The 18,749-nt window shown below is 55.3% G+C and overlaps 1 protein-coding gene across 1 annotated transcript; it reads right to left on the bottom strand.

The window, feature by feature from the left end:
• Positions 1-400: 400 nt before the first annotated feature.
• On the bottom strand, positions 401-14,772 carry MDK (midkine). Its single transcript, XM_007069744.4, has 5 exons — positions 14,488-14,772; positions 4,482-4,561; positions 4,124-4,285; positions 2,546-2,707; positions 401-1,391 (listed from the first exon to the last, which is right to left on the bottom strand). The coding sequence occupies exons 2-5, from the start codon at positions 4,558-4,560 to the stop codon at positions 1,366-1,368; spliced, it is 429 nt and encodes a 142-aa protein (XP_007069806.1). The 5' UTR covers position 4,561; positions 14,488-14,772; the 3' UTR covers positions 401-1,365.
• Positions 14,773-18,749: the final 3,977 nt, after the last annotated feature.

Genomic DNA, 18,749 nt, shown 5'->3' with positions numbered 1-18,749 from the left:
TCCCCAAGGGGGGAGGTGGGGGATTTGTTCCAATGCTTAGCCAAGCCAGAAAACCTTTCAAATACGAACCCTTCTCCAATATAACAAGCAATAGTCTGGCACCATAAACTGCAACCAAGCCCACCTATAGCAGCTCGATGTCAGCCTACCTGAAATTCTTGTTCTGCTTGCCCTTTCCTACCCAGTTATTGGCTTATTCACTTCAAGTAAGTCATGCTCAGTTTAACAGAGACCTGGCCCAACCACCCCAGTGGAGCCCTGGCTAACCTTCCAGGCTAGGCAGCAGCCACTGGACTGATCCAGCAGTAACCGTTGCGGCAGCTAGTATGTCACAGCCTCTCCTGGCTGGCACCACGGCAGAGTTCCCAGCACAGAAGCAGAATGTGGTACTAGAGGTGGGTTTGTTTTTTTAAAGACTTTTATTGGAAAAGAAAAAAAAAAAATCCAAAAGTGGTGTGGGCTGGCCCAACACCAGTGTGAGAGCGGAAAGCGGGGAGAGGCCACAGCGCCCCGGCACAGACACGGATTAGAAGAAACAGAAGGGAAAGGAAGAGAAAAGGGAAAGGCCCCTGAACCTGGGGAGATTCTTTCCTGGTTGCTGCAGGACCCTTGGGTTTGCACCTGCTGGTAGACAAGCAGGCAGCAGGAAGGGGTCACCATGACCAAAGAGGCCAGTCCTTGGGTGAACAACTTGTGAGCAAAGGCAGGTGAAGTGGGGGAGGCTAGAGGCACACAGCAGACCACTGCTGGGAGGCATACATTGTGCCTCTTGCAAAGTCAAGGAAACCAGAAATAACGAGACGTCTCCAAATGTTTCCATTGCACGTGAGCCCAGCAGGGTACTGGGGCTCATTCCTTCCTGCTCTCATCATCCCTGCCCTCTGTGACTGGGTCACTTGCTAGTTCACTGGTTAGCTTTTCTTTTTCCTTAAAGCACCGCTGTGACTCAGACGGGTCACGAGCTTCCCAGAGATGTGCCAAAGGCCACTTAGCTCCAACAAAGGGTCCAAAAATGTGAAGGGCTCCAGCTGCTCCCAGCCCAGAGCGCCCCACGCGCATCGCACTGAATAGCTGAAAACAGAAGCAGAGAAGGGAACACTGGGGTCCAAAAAAGGCGCCAGACAGTGGCACAGAGTGGGTACGGGGAAGGTAAACAGCACCTCCTTCAGGCGAGGGCGGATTTGGTCTCTACACAACTAGTGATTAAAAAAGGCATCACAGTTAAGGATGAAGTTGGGGGAGGAGGAAGAATGGAATTTGGCAAAACATCGCCGAGCGGGGGGGCCATGCTGCAGCGCCGAGTGGTGTATGTCCAGATGGGTTCAGGCACCGTGTCTAGGAGACGGGAGGGTCAGCCTGTCCCTTCTAGTCCTTCCCCTTCCCTTTCCTGGCTGTTTGGAACAATGGAACAAGACATGAGTTAGTGCATCTGCGGGACGCCCCCATCTGCTGCCTTACCGACCCTGCTGTATCTGGAGAAGTCACTTCAGCATGTCTGTAGCTCACCTGTTACAAAGCTGCCTGCACGCCACTGGCTTGGGTTTTGGCTGCAGTGGCACATAGGCCAGGCAGCTGCAGTGAATCCAGCCAGCACCAAGGGAGGGCGAACCCTGCTAGTCAGTGCACTTGCCTGTAAAGTCTCTGCTCAGTGGGTACAATGCTTGCCATCCCATGTGGTGCTACCATCTGCTGGTGGGTCACCTGGACCTTCTGAGGGCTGTAAGGGCAATAGCCGGGGAGAACATCCAACAACTGGTCATGTCCTGTCACAATCACAGAGTGAGGCCTGCCCGGGCATTGGGGTACCAGCTCAGTAATCTATATACACTGGTTTGCACTTGAAAGTAGACGGCAAGCACAGCTGGAAGTTCCCAGCTACAGCTTTGACTCTAGTGGGCACAAGCAAACTGTATCAAGACCCTTTAATGACCAGCAGCGAGAATGGACTGGGGGCCTTTCACACCTTGAAGGATCCCAAAATGCCTCTCAGATTTTATAAGCAGAAATTGCTTAAGCCCCATCGAAATGCAACTCTCTATAGGGTGCACTGCGATGCAACACACCAGTTATGTAAGGGAGTGAGACAGGGTGAAATCCTGGCTCTGCTGAAGTCCATGGGAGTTTTGCCAGTGGAGACAGGATTTCACCTAAAGACTCCTGTAGTGGGATTTTGAGCCTTGTGGAATGTAATGATCCGAATAGGAGTTTCACCAAGGTAGAGTTAACAACCCAGCTCTTGTGAAAAGAACCAGGGTCTTAAGGAGACCATGTATCCAGGACCTCAGCGTTTTGTTTCCTCCAATAGATTACTCTTGCATTTGCGAGGGCTCCACAGACCCTGCCAGCACACAGGGTCAGTACTGACTCAGAGCCCTTCCTAATGAATCACCAGCACCACTCGGCAGTGTTACGGCTGTCCTTGGAAGTACAATCCAGACAGACCAGCTTAGATGGCTGCATTCCTCTTGAATGTGTCATGCACCTGACATACAGCGGCTCTTCCCACACAGAGGTGGGATAAGGATTTCTAGTGGTGGGGACTGACCTTTGGATTTTGACTTGGTCTTGGGAGAACAGGGCTTGGTCACTTGAATGGTCTCCTGACACTCGGCATTGTACAGGGCTTTCTTCAGGGTGCCTGAACGGGCCTTTAGACCTGTGGCAGCATCGCACCCGCCCCAGCTCTCAAACTTATACTTGCAGTCAGCTGGAAGAGAGGTTGGAGCCATTAGTTCTATGCAGGGACCAGAGTAAATGGCAGCCTGTTAGGAGCCCCGGGAACAGTGTTGGGCTGGTGGCCAAACAATGTTCATGCTGCTTGATCGGACAGCCTGGTATTGCATTCACATGGCTCCAGCTAGCAATCACACTGCCTCTTCAGGCCCTGCAAGGCATTGGGTCATCCCACTTGAGTGCACAGCACCCGGCTACATGCAGCATGTGGGTCCACTACTGCCCCGTGTCACACGGATGCAACATCCTGATAGCATCTGTCCAGCTCTCATGCTCCCTCATGGGGACTTGACACCTGAACTCTGTTCTTCACGGGGCTGCCTCAACAAACAAACAGGCCATTCCAAAAGGCCTGATACCCAAATGGTGAGGCACAAGTTAGGCGGCCGGAGGGCAGCTCAAACTTTGAAGATCTCAGCACCAGCTAGCATGTAGTTTCAGAGGGGGCTTGGCAAGAAAAGCTCAGGGATCACCAGGTCTGAACTTCTGGGAAGGGAAGCAGGACTCACAAGGCGGGCAAGTGTAAAGCAAAGATCAGTTGTGTGGTACTACTGGGTCAGACCGTCTGGTGAACCCCATTCTGCATCAGATCACTGCTCTATCTAACCTGCCCCTGCTGCACTGGGTCAGATCAATGGCCCATACAGCCTGATATCCCTAGGTGTCAGCAAGGGCCTAATGTGGCCTGCAGAACCTTTACTGCAAGGGCCTTCCCAAATGGACTCCAGTAGCAGCAGCTGAATTTGGAACCCTCCGGCAAGGAGTAGTCTCTGCTCATTTCAGCCTGCCCCGTCCCCTGTAGTAAATTCGTGTTGACCAGGTGCCCTACGTTCTCTGGGAAGTGGAGAGCTCAGCAATGGCTACTGCTCCTATGGCAGAGCTAACCTGACTTGCGTCTAGCCTTTCTTCCATTGCAGTGCACCTACAAAGCACTGCTCTTTTCCTTTCGGCAGGGAAAGAGACCCTATCTCACAGGAGATATGCTGAACCCAGGAGTGTTCACTGTGCAGCTTGTGGCCATCCCAGCTTTTAACAAAGGTGTGGTCTGCAGAGACTACATGTTCACCATGCAATCCTCTGCCAGGTAGGAATGGCCAGACCAGACCATTGCAAACCGGGACATGCAGGCTCTATATGACACACAGATACATGAGCACATTGGGTGCAAGGTAGTGGAAGGTGAGGTCATAGGTGCACACTTGGGCTCCTGGCTGGCTGCTTGCTTGTAGGTCCTTGAGAAGGGTAATGTTGGGGCTCCCATATGTTAACAGGACAAGAACCACAGAGACTCCAGCTTTTGGACAAAAGTCCTGCTAGTTTCCCACAGCCATGGGAAGCTGGTGACCCTTTGAGCCTGGTGAGTGTCTCTGGGATGGGGCTGCGCACTCACCTCCAAACTCCTTCTTCCAGTTGCAGGGGATCTTGCACTTGAGTCTCTTAGTCTCCTCCTTGCAGGTCCCCTCGCGGTAGCCCACGCCACAGTCTTTGCTGTTTGGGGTGCAAGGCCCCCAGCGCCAATCCTCACACTCGGAGCCGTTCTTCTTCACCTTGTCTGCAGTGCAGAGGAGGGAGCAGGCAGTCACTCTGAAGGACACAGAACTGCAGCTGGTCCCATAGACAGGGACTCTGCCCTCCCTCACTTGCAGCCAGGGACATGAACATCCCCTGACCCCACCCATAACCAGCCCCACGGAGCAGAGGATGAGGGACGAGTTCTCTTCCTAAGCAGCCATGAGTTTGCCCCTCACCTTTCTTGTTTTTACCAGCCTCAGAGGCTGCAGCCATGAGGATCAGCACCAGGAGGAGGAAGAACCCACGGACCTGCATTCTGCGTGGAAGAAGGGAAATATATCAGCACAGAAAGCCAAGCCTGTGCACTGAGGGGGAAGACCCAGGTATGAGGGATGGCACATGTGAGGAGCAGGACATGGGGCTGATGGTGGGGAGGGAAAGAGGGTTCTGGAACTGATGGGCAGGATTGCATGGGCTCAGGGGAGGGTGTCTGAGTCACTCTCTTCTGGGCTTATGGTGGCCCAGGTCCCAGGGATTTCAGTCCCTCTGGCTTGGGGCTGTGCAGCCCCCTCTGCAGGACAGAGCTGGAAACATATGCAGCCCCAAACTCTGAGCAGTGATCTCTCTTCCCTAGCAAAGCCCAGGGCTGGAGGAGGGACCAAGGGACAGGAAATGGGGGAGAGGCTACCACTCTGAGCTCCACCAGCCCCAATGCTTGGCCTGGCCTAGCAGGAGGGGGCCAGGGCCCTTTCTAGGGCTCTGTGTGTCAAGTGGGAGCCTCACCTAGCTGCAGGATTCGGGGGGCTCCTAAGCCAGCCTCAGTGACAGGGCTGGGACACAGCCATTGTAGTCTGGAGGGAAGTGAGGCTGGCTTCCCACCAGAGACCAACAAACGGTGAGTGTGACAGGGCTAGACTCCCCAGTCTGTGTGTGTCCCCAACTTACAAGCCCTCCAGGCTGTGGGACATTCAGACATAGACAGAGGCTGCAGAGAGTATATGGTGCAATCCAGCTTCCACCCCAATCCTCCCCTTCCAAGCTGGATGGTCAGTGCTCACAGTGGGGTGGCTGCAGCCATATTTAAATAGATGCTACCTCTGGTTACAGAGGTGCATGAAGGAAGGAGGGGTGCGTCCGTCCCACTACAGAGTGAGGAATGGATAAGGTGACCCCAGACACCCTGTCCAGCCCTGCCCTCTAGCTCGGTGTGTGAGGAGGAGGAGCTCCTCCCCTCCCCCCAATAATGAGCTCCCCAGTGATTGGGGTGTTCCAGCAGCTCAGCCCCTTTTATCCTGCTGCTGGCCTCAATACTGGGCCTAGGGGCATGAGGCAGTGGGTCCAGCATGCATGTCCCTACCTCACAACCATATGCCTCTCCCTCTGGGAACTCAGTATAGTCTAAATGCTGCCACCCCAGCCCCACCTGGACCAGGAGCAGGGGGCCTGAGGGGATTTGACTTTCAGGGTTCCACAGGCACAAACAAAGAGGAAAGTCAGCTCCTAGTGGAGAAGCACCTGGGTGGGGGCGGGCAGACAGGGGAAGGGGAAGGCCTTCATATGCTAAATGCAGACAAACCTTTGAAGGCCTTCATATGCTAAATGCAGACAAACCTTTGAAGGCCTTCATATGCTAAATGCAGACAAAACGTTGGGAATCCCAAGGTCTTGCCCACATCAAAATGCAGTCGCCTCCTCCCTGAACTAGCTAGGAAGGCACATCTGGATGGGTATGTCACCAGCCAGATGTGAGGAGACTCTGGTTTTAAGTTGCCATCCCTCCAGGACAGTCTTGGAGACTCCAGAAGTTGAAGATTAATTGTTAATTCAAGATTATGTCACATGACAAAACCTCCAAGAAGACATCCAACCAAAACTGGCAACCCTAGCTGGTTTCCAGGTGAAGAGACCGCAGAGTGAAAAGGAGGGGGAAGCCAAAGGCACCAGCCAAAGCTTGTCCACACCAGCCTGGTGAGGAAGCAACTCACAGCCACATGCAGAGCCCACCCTGAAAGGATAATGGATGACCACAAAGCTGTAACTATCTTTATATGCCTCTGTGTACAGAGGGTCGAGTTTTGCTGTGGAAGTGGCTGAACTCCTGACCTCTTCTCCTGGGCTCTACGGGCTCTGCTGTAGCCATGTGAAAAACCAGGCCCTGTGTGCAACTCAGAGAAGGCCCTTAGCTCTGCACAACACTTGGGCCTGATCCTTTCTCACCCCCCCCAGCTCCCACTGACATACGGTGGTGGGAAAGTACAGGATTGGGCCCCGCTTTTCAGCTTCTCTGGAGTCACCTTCTCTGTCCCCCCTCTGCTGGTGAGACCCCTTCCGGTGAGTATCAGGATGAGAAGAGGGCTCAGGCCTCCTGGTACAGGGTGTGGGTCAGCACATTAACATCACAATCCCCACCCCCAGCTTCAAACCAGGAGCAGCCAAGAGGAGTCTGGGAAAGCCAATCCGCCCGAGGGTGGGATTTGTGCCGCTCCGGCCCTTGGAAAGCTGCTTGTCCTGTTTGCCTGCTGGCAGTAATGAGACCCTGCTCCCTACTCCCCATCCCCAGTGATTCCCCAGCCCCCTTCCATGCCCACATTTCCCAGTGCCTCTTTTATCCAGCGCCCAGCAGGCCACCTCGCCCACGCCAAAGATCCCCGACGTTGCGGGGACGGCAGCTGCCATGGAACCTTTATCCGGCTCCAAAAGAATCCAGGGCAGAAAAAAACCACGACCATCGGTTTTTGAGAACTAAAACAGAAGATTAAAAAAAACCTACACAATGCGGAGCTCATGTGGAGCTTTAGAAGTGAAGCTGCTCCCCCTGCTGGCTCCCTTAATGTCAGCCCATTACCATATCGCCACAAAGGGACCATGGATGCAGAAGGCCAGTCTGTGTGTGTGTGTGGGGTGGGGAAAGGGGGCAGAGAAGGGGGAGAAATGGAAGTAGGAGTTGTGCATGTGTAAAACACGCATTTCCTGGGTGTGGCATTCTGTCCCATCTAGTGGCACCGAGACCACTTAAAGAGAGAGAGAAAATGAGTCTGCTCTACAGCCTTAGCTAACAGCTAGTTGGCTTTTAGCTCATGCAGTAGAGGCTCATGCCCTGACCTTCAGAGGTTCCAGGTTCGATCCTGCCCGCCAGCGACCGAGGTCTGTCAGTGTTACATGTGTGCGTGCACATGCCTCTGTGTTTGAATGTGCAATGGAGGAACTTGTGCACAGTGGGAGAGTGTGTGTGTCATGCATCTGTGGATGCATGATGGGGGAGAGTGTATGCACTGAGTATGTGCACACTGGGACCGTGCATGTGTTTGCACTATTGAGCAGTGGGTACATTTGTTAAGCTGACTTAGTTTCTACTTTAGCCCCACACCGGCTGACTTCTCTGAGAGGGCCCCTGGCCAGGGTTGCAGTCAGAGGCGCAATGTCCCTGCGTGGGCAGGTCAGTGACTCGACTCTCCCCGCACTCACTACACCCTGTTAGTTTCCAGTAAATAAGGTGGCTAGAAATGGGTCCAACCCCAAATCAGAGACCTGGAGGGTGGGACCCAGAATCCAGACTCAGAATTCCCCAGCTCACCTGTTTCCACTGTAAACTGAACCCTAAGCCCAGATGCCCCTGCATCTGATGGGTTTGAAATCTGGCTCTGGAGCCCTCTCTGCAGAAAGCTGTCCCTTCGTTGGGGGGGTCTGAGCTGCTGCTGACATCAGTGCATCTGTCCCCTCCTCATAGCTCCAGGAGATCGATCCCGCAGCATTGTGGGTGTGAACAAAGGGCCCTGGCAGAGCAGTGCCACGTCCTGGCAGCGGGGGGATGGGCAACAGCTTTTCACCTGCTCTTCCCATGACCAACGAGAATTCCTCTGATGTTTTCCCCATTGGTGGCAGTTCAGTGAAGGACAGCAATAGACACATGGAGCTGGTACAGCCAGTGACAATGCCAACTTCCCCCACACCCACCGAGGGCCAATACCAAGGGGTTGGTGGGTGGCAATGCCAGAGGGTAACATGCACATTAAATAAACAGGTACAACTTCACCACCATGGGAAGCCAGACAGGTTGCAACTGAAGTCCAGGCTCCCAGCTGGCAGAAAGATCAAGGCAGCAGGGACTGCACTAAGCTACTGCTCACGATGCTTTTTTAGTGTGCAGCATCATTCTGATTGAAGAGATGGGTGAGGGGGAAGAGGGTGTCAAGCAGAGGTTGCCCTGGAAATTGTGTCATTAACAGCCCCATTTTCCAAAGTGATGCCTGATTCTTAGAGGTGCTGAGCCAGCTGGATCTGTGGGTCCACAGCATCTCAAATACAGCAGAGATCAAAGGGGAGAGGACCATAGCTCCCACACCAGACTTTGTCCCATTCTGGAAGGCCAGGCCCCAGTCTTTCCATTGCAAATCCCGTACACCTCACCCAGGCTTGGAGCTTAAACAGGAGGGGACAGGCCCCAGGCAGCTTGTGCAGAAGAGGGAGAAAACCCCTATACAGGGAATGGCAACTGCCAACCCAGGGAGCAGGTGAAATCTGGGTCCTAGGAGGGGAGGAGATTAGACTAGCTGAGCATTAAGGTTACAGCTGCTTGGAGCCAATGCGTTTGCAGATGTGATGCTCCCCACTAGGTCCATATGCAGGGGGCGCAGCTCTGCTTGGCTTCACCTTCTGCCCTGTACCAAGTGCATTGCCAGGCTATTCACTTGTCGGCCCCTTTCCCCCACCTACAAGCCCCAGGAAACCAGGGAAACATGGCACACCCCTTCTCACTGTTGCTTCTGACGAGGCAGCTCCCCAGTGTGATGGCAGCACACCCACCCTGGCTCCAGTGAATCAACTGCCCCTGCTGTGTGAGACCCTCCCTGCAGGCCTGTTACAGGAGGGGACACACTGGGTGCAGTGTAGGGGGAGAAACACTGGGTCAACTTTTGCTCCCTTCCCCCACACGGTCACCCCGGCAGCACGCTGTGGAAAGCAGCTCCGTTCATTATTCAGGCTCCAGTGCACTCACCTTTTGTGTGTCCGTTGCTGTGAAGCTCTCGGCTTCACTCTGAATTGAACTGTCACAGAGAATTACACAGCCCGGCTGGTTGAAGGCAAAGCTGAGGGGACAAGAGCCGCCTTCCGCTTTCCCCACCTCAGCTGGGAATTATCCTGGGGAGCCCAGGGCCAGCCAGAACACAGCTCAAGCCCCTTCCCACCAAACTCTCCTCAAAGAGGCTGCAAGGACAAGCGCTCAGCATTGAGAACGAGCCGGAACAGCCCACCTTCCGGAGGCAGAGGCTGAGAGCTTGCTACAGCCAACACTGCTGCCCTGCTCTCTACAGCACCTCCTGCTGGGAGTGGATGGCACTGGAGTAGAAAGGAGCTCCCCACAGCCTGTGTTCCTGCCCTACTGTCTACAGCACCTCCTGCTGGGAGTGGATGGGACTGGAGTAGAAAGGAGCTCCCCACAGCCTGTGTTCCTGCCCTGCTCTCTACAGCACCTCCTGCTGGGAGTGGATGGGACTAAGGTAACTAAGAGCTGCCCCAGAGACAGTGCCCTATCCAATTTCCTACTGAGCCCTCAGAGCAGCACCTTCAAACTATCTCCCCTTTTACTCTGACTCTCCCATTCACCTCCACTCTGTAACCTCTGCTTCTGCCTTGGCCCTGGGCTATCCTCTGCCCACCTCTACAGCGTGACCTTGTGTAACACAGCCTCCAGTCTGCTTAGGGCGATATTCCCATTTCCTCTGGCCTGGGCTAATGCAGCTCCCTCCTCTCCGGCTTCCAATACTTGCAGCCCTCTTTACTGGCTGCTCACTGCAAACTGGCTGTCCTTACTTCTAAAACTCTCCATGGATTTAGTCCATTCTACATCATGAACTTTGTCTCCTTGTTTCTTCTGCTCTTCTAGTACCAGCCTCCTTTCTGCTATGTCCCACAGCTTCTCCCCAGTATGGTGTGAGAGCCTTCTCCTCTGCAGCTGGGACACCACACCGGCGTGACTGCCCTCCCTGGTGCACAGTAAGCATGTCCTCCAACGTCTGGAGGCAGGATGCACTACCCTGTCCTTTGCCTGTGAGCAAAACCCCCAGGAAACAGTTCCAAAAACAAAACAAGAGTCCTCATTTCAGCGTGACCTACCAGAACTCTGTGTTTGAGCTCCCCTTGCAGGGGCAGCAGCTAAACACTAGTTTCAGAATGCTGTCCCAGTGAGAGACAAGTGTAGGACAGACAAGAAAAACAGGGCAGGGGATGGACAGGCTTGGCTAAAGCCCTGGCCTAGGGAGCAAGAAGTCCTGGGTTCTGTGCCAAGCTCTCCTACTGAGTTGCTGTGCAAGTCACTTTCCATCCCTGTGCCCGAGTCGGAAAGAAAAAAAAAAACAACCCAACCCTTGGAGATCAGTTCTGGCCATTATTCAGTCTATGGTATTCTGTGGAGAAAGGGAGGGAACTAAAATATCAAAAATGTTCAGAATAATTTCAATCCCCCTGATGGTTCCAGTTCCAGATGAAAATGACTTGAAATGTGCTTGCAAAACTGTTGGTCCTTTTTGCAACTGACTCCTGCCCCCTTGCTGGCTGGTTACATTTGTTCGGCTCCTCAGATGTTCAAATCCAGGGTACCTATCCCCCATGCCTGCTCTCTCCCAAGCAGGCTGAGCTGTGAGAGTTTATACAGATTTTGACAGCATCTCCCATTGCCAAAGATTTCACACACTTTGGCTCAGCCCTCTGGGTGATATTGGAACGGGATCCAAAATGCCAAACATAATCATGAGGGGTCTTGGGACCCCATCTGAGCTGCACTCTGTGCAAGGCAATGCCAGCTGCAGTTACCACTCCTGAAGCAGGTGCAGCTGCAAACTTCCCTGCCCCTGAAACCTGACTGCTCCCTCTGCAGCCACTAGACCTCTGGTTCCTGTTGCTGCTGCCTGGAAAGGTCCTGAAAGACCCTAGGGAGTGAGGGACATCGCTTTGCTGCTAATCCTATCTGCACCTCTTGCTTTCAACATGGGGACCCCTCTGCTTGGCTCACTCTGCAGCTGGGTCAGACAGCAGAGCCTCTGAGTCTGTGAAGCAGAGGGCAGGGGGAGAAGGGGGTTAACCACCGCCCCCTCCCTTTGGAACCTTGGTGCTTTCCCTAGAGCTGAGCAGCTCTTACTCCCCAGGGACGGGAGCAGCACATCCTCCCCGCCAGGATCTCAGGAGGGAGTCAGGGCAGGGGATGCTAAACCTTCCCCCTTATATGTAACAAGGGGCTGGTACCCTAATGCCCTGGGGCCAGTGGGAGAGCACAACTGTCTGGAGTTAGTCAGCTTTCTCCGGGGACCATGATAACCTGCCCTTTGTGGTAGGGAAAAACGCCTATTCTGAGTCGGGATGGGTTGCCTGTTGCCCCCTATCACCAGGGATGGGCTGATTCATTCCACAGACTCCCCTTCAGCCCTGGCTTGCAGGAGCCTGGCTGTCTGTGGTTAAAGCTGCAGCAGGGAGGGAGACTGGGGAGGCTGGCTGCCTACCCATCCATCACATGCACCTCCCGCTAAATCTGCCCTGCCCTGCTGCTCCTTGCCGATGGCCCTTTCAGGGAAGGCCACTGACCTTCTCTACCATGCTGAGACCAGCTCCCTTCTCTGACGCCGCCACCCCCCTCTCCTCCCCTCCCCTCCCCTCCCCTCCAAGACATCCTTCCCCTTCAGTAGTCATATCCCTCTGGGTGTCTCCAAGCCATTCTCTTCCTCTGAGCACCCCCGGCCTCTCCCTCCACACCCTCTCAGGCTTGTTGCCTTGACCCCTCCTTCCTCCCCACTTGAACTGGGTGGCAGCTGCTCTGTAGTGTGTGAGTGTAGTGTATCACCATGGGCTGTTTTCTCCCCAGTTATGCTCAGTCCTTTCCCCTGGACATGGGCGGCACCGTTCTCGGGTTTCCTTGGATTTTGCAGAATGAAGCAGAAAGTGTCCCAGCTGCCAGCTCTCCTCACTCCCCTGTGTTGTCAGGTCACTCTAACACCTCCTTCTGCACAGAGAACTGTCCCCACAGCCCAACCTCCCCTTCCCAAGGACCTTGCCTTCCCCTGCAGATCCAGACACGGGCAGTGCCCCAGCTCCATAGCCATCCAGCCCCAGGAGACTCCTCACAGACTCTACAGATGCCCTCCCAGAATCTCCCCAAAGTCCTGCCTCTCCTGCTCCCGCTGCCAATCTGGTGAGAACTTTCTCCCCCAAGCACCACCTGGCAAAGGAATCCACGGCCTTCTCTTTATCTGGCCCCAGTTCACGAGGGCACCCATAGCAGCACCGCCTCCTCCAGCACAGCCAGTTTCCAATCATCCCTTCCCTCTAGTGCCCTTGGGTTCCTGCTCCCCCATTACTGCTCGTGCGGGCAGCGCCTTCCCCAGCTCATTCTGCTGCTCTCTCCCCTTCCTCTTCTCAGCAGAGTGCAGGAGGGCAGCACTCCCTGCTCGCCCAAGGGCTTCCTGGGCCATTTCTGTCTGAGCTTCACCATCCAAGCTGCCCCCTCCTCCTTGTAGTTAACCTGTAGCTCCCTCCTCATGCTCCCTGGCCGTCCTGCAGCTTCCACACTGTGGGGCTAGATTCCCTCCCCTGCTTCTGATCCTGCCTTTCAAGACACCTGTGCTGGGGCCTCCCATGCGACTGATTTCTTAGCCCTCTCCTCTTCTCCACCGACCTTTCACCTAGGCACCTGGTGGGAGCCTGTCACTATATAGGCCTCTGGTCACAGCTAGCAATCTCTGGGGACCGGCCCCACCCCGGGGGGGAGGAGGGTGTTAGCAGAGCAGGAGTTAGGAGAGGGGAGGCTGCTCCAGGTGGTATAGAGAAGAAGGCTCTTGCACGACCGACCGGTGGGGAGCAGGTGAGGGGACAGAGAGGGGGAGGCCTGTCTAGGGGAACACAGGGAGGAGAGAGGCAAGGTCTGGGTGGTTGACTGGAGACGTCCAGGGGCGGTTTTAAGGAGGTGATGTGTCACTGGCCCAAGCAAAGGCCGGGGAGCCAGTGCAGGCGCTGGAGAGGATGGGAGGCACACACCAGGCGGGCAGCCGCAGCCAGCAGAGCAGGAGGAGGCGCTGCAGGGACTGTGAGAACCGGGGCTGTGCCCAGAGCCGGCAGGGACTGTCCTGGGCCCCACACTCTTCCCACGCCCACAGCCCTCAGCTCAGCCCAGCAAGGGAGCCCCTGGGGGCCAGCCTGATAGCCCAAGGCCCGGGGTTGGAATTTAACACAGAACAGAGCCCCCAGCAGCCCACCCCTGAGCCTTCGGGATGGGGGGGGGGTCACGGCCCCGACCCCTCCGCCCCCCCAGATGCTGGAGAGTTGGGGGCACAGCAGGGCAGGAGGGTGAGACTGGGCCGCAGCCGGGCCTCGGGCCGGCGGGGGGGGGGGTTCTTCCTGCGGAGCGGGGCTCCTGGAAAGCCCCGGTGTGGCGGAGTCCCGCTCTAGCGCTGCTCCTCCTTCCGCAGCAGGGGGAGCGCAGCCCCACCAGGGCGGGGAGAAAGAGCCGCCTCGCCTCCTTCCGCTGCAGGCTGGAGAGGGGCCACGAGCCAGAGCTGGGGATGAACCGCGCAGGGGGTCGGGGTGCCGGATCCGAGCGAGCCCCCCCCGGGAATGTGCTTGGTGGGTCCTAGCCACAGGATCAGGGCTGGACACTGAGGCACGGTAGCCCGGGGAACCCTGAGTCCAGCCGGGCAGAGGGGCAGGCACTTCACCTTCGCCTCCCCAAGGGAAGACCCGCGAGCCCCTTGTTAGGGGTGGGGAAACCGAGGCACGGCGCAGGGACTTGCCCCAGGTCACACAGCGAGTCAGTGACAGGGTTCTGCCCCCCTGCGGCACCGGGCACTGCTAAGGTGCCCCCCAGGGAGGTGTCCTGGCGGCCGGCCATGCGCGCCTCTCAGGCTGGCAGGAGGGGCTGGGGCACAGATCCCTCTTTTCTGTGCGGAGGGGGCTGGGCAGACACCACCCCCTGCCCCCCATTTCCTAGAAGCACCGCGGTGGCCCCAGCGTGCCCGGCAGATGACAGCCCCTGCGAGGATCCCCCGCGGGCAGCCCCTCGCCCGGGAAGGAGCGTTCCCCTCCGGCGCCGATCAATGTTCCCCAGCAACCTGTCCCGGGCCCCGGGCTGCGGCGAGACTCGGGGCAGCACCGCCCCGGGGGCCGGCCGGGACGCTGCCCAGGGCTCTGAGCCGCGTTCCCCAGCCAGAGGAGCCGCCGGCAGCGGGGGAGCGTCGCCCTGCGCTCCGGCTCCGCACTCACTTGTCTGGGCGCTGAGCTTTGCTCCGGTGCTCGGTCTCCGCGCGGCTCCCGGGGGTTAATCGCTCGCTGCCCCGCCGCCGCCGCGCTCCCCAGCTCCTTCCCTTTGTGTCTTCAGAACTAGTTTCAGCTGGTCACATGTGGACACCACCTCGCGGAGCGCGGCGGCCCCTGACGTCGCTCCCAGCTGACAACAAAAGGTAGCTCGAGCCCAAACTTCGCCGGCTCCGCCCCCCTGGCCGAGAGCCAGGCCCGGCAACAAAAGCAGGAGCCCAGCCGCGCTCCAGCGGCGACTCCTGGCCCGGGCCGCCCGGCCTTGGGGCAGGAAGAAACTGCCCGTCTGTCTGTCCTCGGCCTGCTCCCAGCCCCAGGCCTGCTGGCTTGAACCCCATTACAAGACCTGGTGGTAAAGACATTGGGCCAGCTCCCGAGGAGAGGGGGCTGGGGTAATTTACACCTTCACCCCCCCCCCCCCCCCCAGCAAGTAAGGTAAGCAGACAAAGCACAGTCCAAACCCGCTTCCAAAGGACAGGAAGAGACCTGGACTGCCAGACCCTTTCTACTCCAGTGCCAGGAGACCCCTGCAAAGGATCAGGCATCCTGAAAAACATCTGATCAAACAGTGAAGAAGGAAACTGTAACCCAGCTGGGGAGATAGTAGAGATGGGCATCACCCACTCAGTAACCTGCCTCCAGATCAGGCATGGGCAGCAGTGACCAATAGACACTGGGAGCAAACACAGTTTTTGACCTTATCCCCACTGCCTTGTATCCACCCCAGACAGAGACTTGAAGGGGTCTGCTTCTTTGTTACCCTTTTGCAATAATGGTCATGCCAGTGAAGTCTCTTAGGTTGAATTGAATTGACTCAGAGGCAGATTCAAGGGGGGATGTGGCGGGGCAGGGGAGATTACATGTCAAAGAGTGGATCAAAGGGGCATCACTTACCCGCGGAGGGGACCTGAGACAAGGGGTCTGTTCCACCCCTTAGAATCAGACCCACCTCTGAATCTGGTCCAGCAACTCTGCAACCCTTAGCCTTGGATGCATCTTTCCCCCTCACTTGGATCTCTCACACTGGGCACAAAGCAAAAAAAGCCATTCAGGGAAATAAAAGCACACTGGTGACAATGATTTCTTCCCCCACCCACACTCCATCTCCAGTGAGGAGGGGAATGCAGGAGCCAAGCCAGCTCTCCTGCTTTGCTGCCCAGCAGACTGCAGGACTGGTGTCATGCCTAAGGAATGGGGTTGTGGTGGGGAATGAAGTCATTTTTCCACCATCCCCTCTGGAAGGATGTTGTAGAGAGAGCTGAGAAGCTGCAGATTTCACAAACCGCTTCAGAATCTGAAATCTCTTTCCAAGAGAGTCCCACTTTTGACTCACACGTTGCTGGCAGTTTCCTGACTGACTGTCCAGCATGGCACATGTGTGCATGGTGCATGCATGAGTAAGCACAAGCTCACATGTAGTTAAACTCTGGACTAGGCTTCCAAGGGAGGTTGTGGATCCCTATCATTGGAGGTTTTTAAGAACAGGTTGGACAAACACCTGTCAGTGATGATCTAGGTTTACTTGGCCCTGCCTCAGTGCAAGGGGCTGGATTTGATGACTTCTCAAGGTCCCTACATTTCTGTGATTCTGGAATGATGTCTAGAGCATACAGTGGGTGAGCGAGACCCCAAAGCAGAGCAGAGAGCACATGCCTTTTGCATTGTCTCGTCTCTTTGTCCATTACTCAGATACTAGTGGGCAAACAGAAGGTCCTACTGTGATCTGTGACAATCAGCTGCCTCCTTCCCCATTCATTGTTATCCCAGGCCCAGCTCTGTGTGGTGTCTGGCCAAGTCAGGACTGCGTGGGGATGTGAGAACAAGGCAGTACACAGCTGAAGAGGGAAACCCCCCGAGAGGAACAAGAGTGATTCTTTTGCGTTCTCCACAGGGATGTAATAAGGAGCAATCGGAGTGAATTTAAGCAAGGGGACATTCCAGCTGAATCTCACAAAAAGCATCTTGAAGGCTGGATAATTGTTTCCCCAAGGGGCCAAGGTGAAAGAACCATCACTGGGGATATTTAAAATGAGATTGAACAGAGCCCGAAAAGGATAAACAAAGTTCAACTGCACAGAATGTGAGGAGCTGCCTGCCCTGGGTGTGGCAAGCTGGTCGGGCTTGCAAGTCTCTAACATTAGCATCACCATTATGCCCATGGGCATGACCTGCGACGTAACAGACCCTGGCTTGTGGTACCAGTGAAATAGCCAGTTCTGAAGGCAAGAGCTGCTGGTTTTGCTCAATCGTTTCTGGACCATGGAGCGTGAGAACAGGAGGTACCAGGGCCCTGCTAGCGTCTCAAGCTGAATCTGCCCAAAGTGCTTCGATACTGAAGGTCAATAGTATTGTTTTTCTTTCCTCCTCTCTCTCCCCTCTATTTCTGCTCCTCCCCCTGACTTTCTCCCATACTCCCCCTTGGTCCCTGGGGGACCAGAGCATGGTGATGACTGTTTGGGAAGGTGAGTGGGGAGCAGAGTGCATTTGTAGGGATCTCTTTCTAATTGCAATGGAGGTGACAGTCCTGTGCTTGTCCCTTCTGAGCCCTCAGGGAGGGGATGCAGGGGGACATTATGTCCTCCTCTGGCTCAGAAACATAGTTCTATGTTTGCAAAAAGGGAGCAGAGTGGGGAGGGGGCCCAGGGGCCAGGAACCCAAGGACATTTCCCTGCAGCTGCGTGGATATCTGCAAGGCAAAAAATAATCCACTGCCTGTTGGCTTGATTTTTAAGATGCCCTGTAAAAGCATGGCACATGCCCTAAAGGAAGGTGGCACTGCCTGGGTGTAGCTCTGTCCTGGGAGAACATGGCATGGGTCCTCTGGAAGGGTAGCCTTTTCTTGTTTGTAGTTGGTCTGGAGGGTAGCTGATGCAGGTAATGATTAACACGGCCATATGTGCACTGTCCTGCCCTCAGCACAGGGTCTGGTTAGTGCAGGCCAGGTTTGTGTGTATATTCAGTGACATACATATGCTGGCAGGGCATGCATCTGGCACTCACTCAGGTACCCCGACACATATGAGCATGCAGATGCACACAAATGTACTTCTGGCACACACCTCCAGCCACCTCTAACACACACAGGATTCCATAGGAACCTCTGCAGTTCATGTCCTGCTGGCCAGGGGGAGTTTCAAAAATCCACTACCCTCTGTATGGAACAGTACAATCCCCCCCCGTCCCCAGCCCAGGGAGCTGGAGGCAGAGTCCCAAAACCTCCCAGAAGAGCAATGGGATTTTTGAATTCTCTTCCCCCTCCCACAAGCTGGAAATCTCTGGTCTCTGTGCTTACTGACAGTCCCTGCTGGGGAGAAATGGTCCAAATGCTGAGGGGTCTGGGAACTGAAGTGGAACTGACCCGTCCCTGAAATCCCAGCATGTATGTTTGATCCCTGGCCCCAGAGCCAGAAGGGCTGGGGCAATTTAGCATGTACTACTCCAGCCACACACTCCTGCCATTAGCTTCAAGGGGCTGTTAGTGACACAAGGCTCCCAGGGGACGGAGGGAATGTGTATATTGGGGGCAGAGGGGAAGCCTATAAACCCCAAACAATCTACAGAATGTAGGGGTGTGAAGGTGGGTCAGATTACTATGCAACCCTCAGGGTTCCAAATTTGAGATGTGAGTTAAATTTCCCAGCCCTCACCCCACCTCATTAATTAGCAAGATGCTGTGTCCATCTCCAACACCTTCATGAGTGCAGCTCAGAGCACTGTGGGGGTAGATCAGGATTGTTCTCTCTATTTTACATAGAAATAAACACAGATAAATTGCTCACGCTCACATGAATGAGTCAATACCAGAGCTGGAAACAGAACTCAAGAGTCCTAGCTCCTAGCCCTCTGATCCAGTGACCAGCCCACATTCCTCTCCTGGACATGGGAAGACCACCCAGTAATCCTGCCTTCCAAGCCCCAGCTCTAACTACTAGAGCATACACCCTTCCAGAAATGGGAAAAGAACACAGGAACCTTGGGTCCCAGTCCTTGCTCTAACCCCCAGAGTGCATCCCTTCCCAGTGACATGATCTCTCATGGGTAGGTTGCTATCAATGCTACAAGTGCTCTTTGGGAATAGTTAATACAAACAGAAACATTTCAAATTATAATAAACAAACAACCCTGCAGCTGCAAAGGGTCTGATTCTGGGGGGACAAACTCCCAGAAGCCTGACCCCAAAAGAAAGAACAAGATGCTCAAGACAACAGGCA

Source organism: Chelonia mydas, chromosome 6 (assembly GCF_015237465.2).
Source record: "Chelonia mydas isolate rCheMyd1 chromosome 6, rCheMyd1.pri.v2, whole genome shotgun sequence".
In the NCBI taxonomy this organism is placed as follows: Eukaryota; Metazoa; Chordata; order Testudines; family Cheloniidae; genus Chelonia; species Chelonia mydas.
The sequence above is the reverse complement of the archived record's forward strand: the minus strand, read 5'-3'. Positions and strand labels throughout refer to the sequence as shown.

Bases quoted from the DNA above. Each gene is read 5' to 3' on its own strand.
- MDK (XM_007069744.4), bottom strand. From the start codon at position 4,560: ATGCAGGTCCGTGGGTTCTTCCTCCTCCTGGTGCTGATCCTCATGGCT. The intron at 2,708-4,123 runs GTGAGTGCGCAG...CCTCTCTTCCAG, and splicing joins CTGGAAGAAGGAGTTTGGAG to CTGACTGCAAGTATAAGTTT. The intron at 1,392-2,545 runs GTCAGTCCCCAC...TGTTCCAAACAG, and splicing joins GACCAAGTCAAAATCCAAAG to CCAGGAAAGGGAAGGGGAAG.